This window comes from Scyliorhinus canicula, chromosome 6, assembly GCF_902713615.1.
Source record: "Scyliorhinus canicula chromosome 6, sScyCan1.1, whole genome shotgun sequence".
In the NCBI taxonomy this organism is placed as follows: Eukaryota; Metazoa; Chordata; class Chondrichthyes; order Carcharhiniformes; family Scyliorhinidae; genus Scyliorhinus; species Scyliorhinus canicula.
Window position 1 is genome coordinate 115,258,886 of NC_052151.1, and position 11,319 is coordinate 115,270,204.

The 11,319-nt window shown below is 44.8% G+C and overlaps 1 protein-coding gene across 1 annotated transcript in view; it reads right to left on the bottom strand.

Moving 5' to 3' along the window:
* The window catches only part of LOC119967418 (ammonium transporter Rh type A-like), a 66,744-nt gene extending 58,354 nt beyond the window's left edge, over positions 1-8,390 (bottom strand). The window contains exon 1 of the mRNA XM_038799943.1: positions 8,149-8,390. Within this exon, the coding sequence (XP_038655871.1) occupies positions 8,149-8,323 (175 nt within the window). The 5' untranslated portion in view covers positions 8,324-8,390. The remainder of the gene's footprint in view (positions 1-8,148) is intronic.
* Between the last annotated feature and the right edge of the window lie 2,929 nt (positions 8,391-11,319).

The window sequence follows — 11,319 nt, forward strand, 5'->3', positions numbered from 1 at the left end:
CATACCTATTAACATCTGTTTGTGCGATTAATTCATCTACTTTATTGCAAATGCTCTCACATTAAAGCACAAAGTCTTAGGGTGAGATTCTCCGCAAATGCGGAGAATCGTAAAGGCTGCCGTGGGACAGGCCGTGACCCACGGCAGCCTTCACGGCCACTTCCGGGGACGAATCTCCCCCCCGGGCGGGGCTAGGAGCGCGGTCCCGTGCGTCACGGCGGCGCGGCCTTGACGACGGTCGTCAAGGCCGCACGTCAAGCATCACGCCCGCTGACGCGGCCGATGATGTCGGCCGCGCATGCGCAGGTTGGACAACGTCAACCCGCGCATGCGCAGTTGGTGTCTTTTCCCTCAGCCGCCCCGCAAGACGTGGCGGCTTGATCTTGCGGGGCGGCGGAGGGAAAAGAGTGCATCCATCCGTTACGGACGCACGGCCCCCCTTGGCACGGCCGTGGTACTGTCCTGCCAATTGGGCACCCAGATGCCCCAAACGGGCATCTGGTGCCCGTTTCACGACGGCAGCAAGCAGGTGTGTTTTCTGCCGTGTTGAAACGGGCGCGAAGGCCCGGCCGCTCGGCCTCAGAGAATTGTTGCTCGCCGTAAAAAACGGCGAGCAGCGATTCGTTGCGTGGGTCGGGCGTGGGGGCGGGGAGAATAGCGGGAGGACATGAAAATGTCGGGAGGCCCTCCCGCTATTCTCCCACCCGGCAAGGGGGGCGGAGAATAGCGCCCATAAGATTTGGCTTTTTAACATTCCTATCCCATTCCCATTATTTTTCACTGCCGCTCTGTTTGATTCTGGCCCTTGATGTCTCTGCCTATCACTTTTCTTATTCCTTTTTCTGTCTTTTGTTCTTGTCCATGTTTCCTCCTGCTGTGACTCCATGCATATATTCCCACCCCCTGCTATTTTAGCTTAAACCCTCCCCAACCACTCCAGCAAACACTCCCCTGGTCCTGCCCAAGTGTAACCTGCCCAGTTTGTACTAGTCCCATACATAAATACTGCATGCATTCAGATACAGAACACTTAACTCTATTTTTGCAATCTGTGGCCTTATATGCTGATGCACTGTTTAGTTTGTACTCTCTGTCCCTTCCTGCCACATTCTGGTCATCATTACCCAAATTGTTACCCTGCTCTATTATCTAATTGTTTCCCTTTTATTTATTCCATCTCCTCGCCTCCTCTCATATGATCCCTTCCCCCATTATTTATTTTAAAATTTGACCTACGAGTACAAATGTGTGCTTTCATAAGGGATTAAGTATTTGAATAAAATGTTTTCTTTCAGAAGGATTAATTAGTTGAAGAAATTTAAATATATTGAGTGGGTCTTCATGAATGAATGTTGTTTAAATAAAGTCAGCACTATTTTATTTTATTTTATTTATCTCGGCATGGGTCCTGAGATGGAACAGCCCTAGGTGGACACTGGGTGAGTTAGTTTGAAGGGTGCAAGTGGTGAGTGGGGGGGGGGCATGTGCTGGCATGAGTTTGCAGTAAGTTGGAAGGGTACAGAGGATCATGGGGTGGGTAGTGGGGCATAGATTTCCATGGAGGGGATGAGCAGTTGTGGGTGGGGGGGCATGAGGTGGTATAAGCTGGCTTGGATGGGGCATGCGGAGTGTGTAGGGGGTGTGAAGGGTGCGGATGAGAGGTTTTTTTTGTTTTATTCTTTTTCTCACAAGTCCTTGATCATCAAGGTGAACCTTTCAAACAGCCTGCATTGAAACTCGGCATCCCCCCGGCAGCTTCCAAACTCTTTCTAGGGACAACAAGTGAGGGCATAACAAGGCCTTTTTTAATATAGTGAACCTACAGGATATAGTTAGGTTCATCAAAATCCTTATTTTTTCTTCATTCTTTCTAAACATAAATGATCCAAAGAGGATGGATATGAGACATTTTTAGGAAAATAAAGGTAAATTTAAGGGATTCATATCTGTATTGGTGAATATTAGAAATACGGCATAGTTTTAAGTGTATTTAATTTAATATTTCTGTGCCTGGAAGGATAAAACCTATAGTTGGGTTCATGCTGGACAAAGGTGTTTGAATGTGTTGCAGGTTGATTTCAATTCTATTGTGCTTAGAGAGGGCTATGACATGAAGAGTAAATAAACCAGCATTGGTTGCTGAGCAACTGGAACATTGTAAGGTAGAGAAGCTTTAAAGTTTAAGATTAGCTGTTTTGATGGCAGTTTGAGGTAGGTAATGGGAGAGACGTTGAGTGCTGCCCATGACCGTTAAATGTTCAGAAGGCCTCTGATCATCTGGGAGGCCACCTAGGCTGCCCCTCTGGACACCTTAATACTCCAGCTGTGTATTATCAAGAGCAAAGCTCAACACCAGAAATGTTGACACTCCTCAGAAGCACTGCACCATTGAAGAGGAAGCAGGGGATCAGCAGACTTCACCCCAACCCAAGGACATCTACACCGTGGCCTTTGGAACCCTCCCTGGTTCTCTGCCCCTCTCAGTGACCTCCACCCCTCCAGATCACCAGCTGTCTCCTCCTGCTGAGACTGGCAGAGCTGACTGCCTCTTCCACCACCACCCAGACACTGTTCTTGAGAACAGGTTTGAACTGAGGAAGCGAGTGTCCCTCCACTCCTCACTGACATGGAGCTGTATGTCCACCTCGGACTCACAGCCTCGGGGTGAGGGGGAAGGGGTATTTTTGGAGCCACCTTGGTTGCTGCAGTTTGTGGTAAGTGGAGTGATTAAATACAGCTCAAGCTGCCAGGCTCTTTGGAGCTAACTCCAGCCCCAGCGGTTAGTATGCTCGCTGGGCCAGGAGTTGTTCGGAATTTGCGGCAGCAGTGTGCGAGCCTATTTTCAAGTTCTGCCTCACTTAACAAATAGCACGTCCAATGAGACTGAATTACACACAATTAAATCCCCTTGACAACACTTAAGGGTGAATTTTCCGTCCAGCGATGCTGGACTCGCGAATCACGATCGAGCAGAGAATTGGGCGTCATCAGAAAATCGAGGTCGGCGGTGGGCGACCTTCGGAGCACCATGCTCCAGTGCCTTGATGGCGATGTGGATGTGTTCCACGCCCCACACCATCGTGGGCATGCAAAAATGTACAGCAGCATTCATTAATGTATTAGTAACGGGCCCGACCCGGTAGTCTCCGGCCTCCTGATATGCTTGGCCTGCACTAAGCGGAAGTGATGCCGTCGTGATTCACTTGTGGTATTTGAAAATAGGGACTGGGCACTGTGGCTGCTAAGGGAGAGAAAAGAAAAGTTTCCAACGGCACAACAGTGGGCTGACAGTTGTGCCGCCGGCTGGGGTGGGCGTCTGCCAGGGCCGGTGGTAGTAGCGGGGCTGACCAGGAGATGGGCCATGGGTCCAGGGACTTCCCGCATGACTGAAGTGTCCAGGCACAGATCCGCCATTGCTGCGGCCTGCAAGGCAGCCACTCCCGTCACCCCATGGCCACCCGCACACCCTCCCCCATTTCAGCGCTTCCTGCACACCATCACCTCCACCTTCCATCAGCTTCACCACAGGCTGTTGGCCCTTGGTCGGCGATATCAATGGTCTAGTCCATGGGAAAGGGGATGATGATGACATAGTCTGACTCCTGCCTGTTGTCGCATTCCACTATCCGTCCAGCTGATCCCTGCATGTGTGATGGTCATTCCATTACATGGACCCACAGACCTTCAGGGGAAGTGGAGGTGAGGATGAGGTCTGGGGGGGATGTGTGCGAGGAGATGGTTATGAGGGTAGTGAGCGGTGATGGGTCACTCACCGGGTAGGCCCTACCACATGACGACTCCACATCACCGGCCTCCCAAAAGAGCAACCTAGCTAGTCCCATTCCTCAGCCCTATCTCCATAGCCCTCTAAATTAATCACATTCAAATATATACCCAGCTCTCTTGAAATCTCCTATGGAATCCACTTCCACCGCTCTACCAGGCAGCGCATTCCAAACCCCAACATCTCTGAGTGAAGAAGATTCTCCTCATCTCACTCCTAGCTCTCTTGCTGACCATCTTGAAATTGTGACCCCTAGGCACTGACATACCAACTAGTGGAAACAGGATCCTTCTTTATCTTGTCGAAATTGTTCAGAATTTTGAACACCTCAATAAGTCAACTCTGAACCTTCTCTACTCCAAGGAGAACAAGCCCAATTTCTCCAATCTTTACTTGTATCTAAAACTCCTCATTCCTGGTATCATTCTATTAAATCTCCTTTGCACTCTCTCCAGGGTTTTCACATCCTTCCTTAAGTAAGGTGCCCAGAATTGAATAGAAGATTCCAAATGCGATCTGTCAAGCTGTAGCATCACTTCCTTGCTTTTATATTCTATGCCTCTATTTATAAACCCAAGGATGCTATAAACCTTCTTAACAACTGTTTCAACTTGCCTGGCCACCTTCCGAGAATTATACACTTGAACCCCGAGGTCCCTCTGCTCGTGTACTCCTCTCAAAGTTGTACCATTGAGCCTGTATTCTCTCCCCAAGTTTCTTCTCCCAAAATGCATTACCTCGCACTTCGCTGCATTGAAGTTCATCTGCCAGGTGTCTGCCCATTTGGCCAACTTGTCAATGTCCCTCTGAAGTCTCTCAGCATCAACCTCACGATTCACCTTTCTCCCTAGCTTAGTATCATCTGCAGATTTAGAGATTCTGCTCTCAACACCCATTTCTAAATCATTTATATAAATCAGAAAATGTGAAGGTCCCAACACTGAGGCCTGGGGAACAACACTTTCGACTCATCTCCAGTCTGAGAAATGCCCATCTGCTTCCTCTGCTTCCTATCTCTTAGCCAACTTCTAATCCATGCTGCCAAGGGCCCATCAATCCCAAACACATATATTTTTCACACCGCAATGTTGTTCCCTTTAACCTTGCAAGGAAAACTTTGATCAATATTTTAGAGACTTTTACCGGACGCTAGAATTTGTTGCTGAGCTTTGATGTGAGGAAACAACTCATTTTTCCTGAGACTTGATGAATAAATATGGAGCATGTCTGAAAAGCAGAATATGTTGAGGAGTATTAAAAGAGTGGGTTAATGCTTTGGGTGTAATCCATCAGAAGGCCCAGTTTATTTTATTTGTGGTTAAATATCTATAATGTGAGTGGGGATTTAAGATTTGTTTAATCTGGTATGAATTTAACATACAGCAATTCATAAGATCAGCCTTGCTGGTGTGAACTTGTCCAAATTGAAAATTGTCACCCAGTACTTTGAATCCATTAATGTAAAAGTTGCAACAATTATTTCTCTGGTTGCATTGAACGTGTCATGTAAATATTCTGGATCATCTACAATTAGGCATGAACAACTGAAGAAAAAAACTAAGAGTTTTGATTAACCCACCTATATTCTCACTAAACTTAAGGTTATCACACTCAGAAATGCCCCGTTTGTTCTCCTTTCCTTTGTTATACCTTAAATTAATGCATGATTTCCCTCGTTACACCCAATGAAATAGAATTCAATGAAATTCATTCAGCCCAACAGACCAAGTTTAAATCATATGAAATGCTGCCTGTTGCAGTCTCCAATAACACAGGGCATTGGTAAGAAAACTGGCTAACAAGCCTCAACATTATGTCATAAATAATAGAATATAATGGGTTGGATTCTCTGTTTTAGAGAATGTGCTGGTGGCAGCGTAGCATGTGTGGTCTTTTATGAACGACAAATCGGTGTGAAACCCTCACCGATTCCAGCATCGGTGAGGGGCTAGCACCGGCGCTGACTGAAACTCCCGCCTCCCACGTCAAAAATGGCCAGAATGGCTGGGTTCTGGGCCGTGCATGCGCACGGCTGATGACCTGCTGCGGTAGTGGCGTACAACATGGCGTCGGCCATGCGTGAACCCAACCTGCCAGCCACGACACCACAACCCACCCACTGGCCACCCCCCACCAGTTCCCGCAAGCCCAGCAGAATTCCCCCCCCCCCACCGGCCAGCGACACGGATCATGGATTCCGGCCGAGTGTGGCAGCGCTGCACAGTCCGCCGCCGGCACGCCGGGTTCCCGACCACTGGGACCACACGTGTCCCGTGCCATCGGGAACTTGGCCCATTTTGGACGGAGCATTTCGGGTGGGCCGACCGATGATGCGTCAACGCCGTTGTAACGACGCATGGTACGTGTCATGATGATGCCAGTTTGGAGGGGTTGGAGCATGACGGACCGGCGTCAAAACGGCGCCGGTCCCGATTTCGCTGCAAAAATCCCTTCTCTGCCCGATCGCTGAACACGATTTTACCGTTGGACTACGGAGAATCCTGCCCAGAACTTTAAGTAATGTTGATAAATGGTTTGGGCTTCACTCTCAATTTATTTCCATGTCTAAAGTTTATCATATTTTCTTGCCTATCATATTTTACACACAAAAACGAAGACACATGCACACACACATATAGAGGTAATAGGGTTAATTTTTAATTTCAATGATTGTGGTAACTTTACTCACCTGTTATTGAATCTGATCAATTTCTATTCTGTTGAAATTAAGGGGATGAAAATTGTCTGACCTCACTGAACTGAATCATAAGACCATAAGATATTGTAGCAGAATTAGACCTTTAGAACGTAAGAACCAGGAGCAGGAATGGACCATTCGACCTCTCGAGCCTGCTCAGCCACTCAATAAGATCATGGCTTATCTTTTTGTGGACTCAGCTCCACTTGCCCGCCCACTCACCATAACCCTTAATTCCTTTACTGTTCAATAATCTATCTACCTTTGCGTTAAAAACATCCACTATGTAGCCTCAACTGCTTCACTGCGTAGGGAATTCCACAAATTTACAACCTATTGGTGAAGATGTTCCTCCTCAACTCAGTCCTATATCTGCTCCCTCATATTTTGAGGTTATGCGCCCTCGTTCACCCGATAGTGGAAACAACCTCCCTGTTTCTATCTTAACTATTCTCTTCATAATTTTATATGTTTCTATCTGATCCCCCCATACTCTTCTAATTCTATTGAGTATAATCCCAGTCTACTCAGTCTCTCCTTGGCGGAGTTTGCACATTCGATTATGGCTGATATGGAATAACTAGCACAACTTGCAGAAAACATTTTCTGCACTAAATGTGTAGCTTTAGGCTAACCTCTAGTTTGTTTTACTGGTGTAAACAGGATGTTTATGTACAAAAGATGAAAACAGAAGGTGCATAACAGTACATTAGCATCAGAAACAAAAATGTTTCAATGTGCATTCCTTTTCAAATGTTGACTACTTTCTGTTTTTAATTTCAGAGTACAGCAATTGATATTTCTAATCTTTACCTCTAATTTGTAACTAATGTATTTCTGGAATTTGACAAGAGTTTTCAAATGACTTGAAAAGTGAACCTTACAGAATTTGGATTATTTTTGTGCAAAACACTCTTATATTACGAAAGGTTCAACTTGATATTTTGACTTAAACTTTTTACACAACAATACTTTTTACATGCAGTCACAGTTGAAACTTAACCCATGTTTGCAACAAATTTTAAGTTAAAATTGTAAGAAATGAGCTAGGGAAGTATGTCTTTTAGCAATTGGAAACAAAGACCCGGTGATACTTTGCAATGCTAAATTATTCCATAATCTTCCATTTTATGAAGCACAATGCTTTGACAACTCTTAAAATACAGCGCACACAACCAGATTGGTTACATTATCAAGCAATTTTCTTCCAAATTATTTTATCTTATTTCCTTAAATGTACCACATAAAGTCATTAACCTAAGTATGAAGAATTAAAATATGTAAATAATCTAGTTTGTGCAGGTTAGTTAACAAGTTATCTGTGTAATACAACAGGGAAGATTTTTTAAAATTCCAAAGCAAACAACCTTATTTTACACATTTTTATAACCCTCTTCTTTTATCCTCTTGTCCTGAATCTTGCCATTGATTGACTTTATTTTTATTGAAAAAACATTTTGTAATGAAGGAAATTATGTAAATACATGTACCAATTATACCTAAAACAACACACCATAGAAAAGCAAATAAAATTATTTCAATCTTCAAGGTTTAATCATATTATTATGATAAATAAAACCATAACACAATGCTTTTTAAAATGCATAACAGAGCAGTAAACAACAATATAAACATAGCTTTTTTTGCCTACTTTAGATATACTCACTTGGATATATTTTGTAGAATGTGTCTTCAGGAATAGTGCTGTTCAGTGCAAATTTAGCATTAGCTCCATCATCATATGTAATGAAAAGTGCATATAAAATAATGATCACAGCTTCCAATGTTATAGCCAGTATAGGAAATTTAAAACGCATGTTGGTAGAGTAAGACGGAGGCATCTCACAGTTTATCTTTGTCTCAGCAAACTTTCTGAGATATGCTGCTTGAGCTTAAAAGTGGCTTCTAGTAACTGGAAGCCAACGGCATCAGAAACTGGTCAGTAGTTCACACCCACCTCAAAAGGGTGGGACCAATTGGCAAATTGTCAAATAGTTGTGTTGCATTTGTTAGATACTTCAATTTTGTAAGACTTTGGCAAACAATACATGGTTACTTGTCTAACTTTCCACAGTGGATCCCCCAGGAAATGTGAAGAATATAACAAAAATCAGCATGAGAGAAGCTGCCTGCCTCCACATTTTGCTGAAAGTAAGTTCCTTAAAAAAAATTCACGGAATAATATTGGCTTTGTGGCCTTTGCTTACAATTTTTTCAGATAATGAGTATAAAATTCCAAACCAAGTAATTATAAGTACAAAAGCAATTGGAAAATTGTATTAGCCCATTCGAAACAAAGAAAGAATTTATATTTACAAGACAATGGTGACTATCGTGTTGTACAGTTCAGGATAATAAAGATGATTCTGAAGGGCTGAAAATAGAACTTGGGAAAATATATTGGACGTCAATACTAGTGAACAATTGAGCAGAGCAGCAAACATTTAAAAAGGTGTTCCGCAGAGCCCAGGAAAAAATATATTCCACTAAAAAAACACAAGCATGAACAGCCAGTAAATTCCACCTTAAATTAACATAATCGAGAAAAATAAAATAAAATAGTAAAATTTTCAGCATGCACAAAAATAAAAGGTGGAAAGTTGAAATGGGAATTGGGTCATTATTTAAAAAAATTATTTGTTAAAGATTTTTTGTGGATAACAAACACGATCTCAAATTCAACACAGCCCAGAAAACGATTCATACATGGTGCATTTGCAGTGCTAATAACACAAAAGAATTCCCAAAAACCACATCCGACCACACTTATAACCCCCCGATTTCACAACTATACCTAACCTCTCCCCAGCTGCTGATTGGTAATTAATTCTTTGAAGTATGAGAGAAATGTGCTGTCACCTCAGGTGGAACCCCTTCACCGACCCCCTAACGGTGTACTTGACCTTTTCCAGGCATAAGAACTCCATAAGGTGACCCAACCAGGCTCAGGCACTAGGCGGGGCGGAAGCCCTCTGGGCTATCAGCGAAGCAAAGGCAAGAGGTCTGCAGCCCCGGCAAATCCGACTCCCCGAAAATGGCCACTAACGGTCAAGGCTCTGGATGAATGTTAGGAACCGCTGACATGGTGCTAAAGAGGGAGACCCAAAAGCTTACCATTCTTGGACACGACCAGAACATGTTGGTGTGATTAGTGCACCCACGAGAGCACTGCTTACACCTGTCTTTCACTTCAGCAGAAAACCCGCTCATCCTAGTTTTAGTCTGGTGAGCCCATCTTGAGCTGAATCAGGCTGAGCTGCATCCAGGAGGAACTGGTGGAGGTCACCCAACAAAGGGCCTCAATCCATGCATCCTCATCCAGGATGTGTCCCAGCTTCTCCTCCCATTTCGCCCTCACTCGATCCAGCGGCTCAGACTTCACTGAAATGATCCACCCATAAATATTTGAGATGCTCACCCCTCCAGACTTCACCAACAATAAGATTCCCCCAGCAGGGAATGTTGTAGTGCCAAGAGAAAAGTAGGACAAGCCTTACGAACAAAGTCGACTAATTGAAAGTATTAGAACAGGTGTGTCCCTGATAATTGAAATTTCGGCAAAAACCCCTCCCTGCTGCCAAGTCATCCTTCCATACACAGGTCCCTAAAGCACTCTCGCCCCTTTCCTTCCTATACCTTAAAGGTCATATCCAAACCCGATGGTGCAAACATAGTTACTGTCTATAGGGGCCCATGCATAGAACATAGAACAGTACAGCACAGAACAGGCCCTTCGGCCCTCGATGTTGTGCCGAGCAATGATCACCCTACTCAAGCCTAACGTATCCACCCTATACCCGTAACCCAGCAACCCCCCCCTTAACCTTACTTTTTAGGACACGACGGGCAATTTATCATGGCCAATCCACCTAACTCGCACATCTTTGGACTGTGGGAGGAAACTGGAGCACCCGGAGGAAACCCACGCATACACGGGGAGGACGTGCAGACTCCTCATAGACAGTGACCCAGCCGGGAATCGAACCTGGGACCCTGGAGCTGTGAAGCATTTATGCTAACCACCATGCTACCGTGCTGCCCGTGGATGCAATGACATGGCACCCAGCTTGTAATGTTGCCTGAACTGCTTCCATATCTTCAAAGTAGAAATCACCACTGGGTTTGAGGTGTACTTCGCTGGTGAAGTTGGGAGTGGTGCCGTCACCGGGGTCCATAAGCTCGACCCCTTACACAAACTGCCTCCACCATATGGTATCCGACTCCCTATACCAACCCAGCACCTTCTCCATATTGGCCGCCCAATAACACAGGAGAATATTGGATAGTACCAAGCCCTCAGACTGGCGGTCCCTTTGAAGGTACACCCTGCAAATTCTTGGTGCCTTACCCACCCATATGAAAGAATTCACTAGATTGTTCACTCTCACAAAGGATGATTTAGCAAGGAAAACAGGGAGGCATTGAAACAGAAATAAGAACCGTGGCAAAATAATCATGATTATCTGGACTTTATGGACTTTATCCATCAGGGAGAGCTGTAGACTATCCCATCTCTGCAAATTGGACGTCATCCATCCCACCAGACTTGTATAGTTTAATTTATGAAGCCTAGGCCAATCATGGGTCACCTGGATACCCAGATACCGGAAGCTACCTCTGGCAAGGCAAACAGGTAATACCTCCAGATTGGCTCCCCTCCTCGGAGGGTTAACTGGAAAATATTCACTCTTTTCAATGTTTAACTTAGAGCCTGAAAAGGAGTCAAAGCCCCTCAGTAGCTTCATAATCTCACCCATAAAGGAAACTGGGTCCATAGCATATAAGAGCAGGTCATCAGCATATAGAGACATTCCATGCTCCCTTTCACCCTGACTTA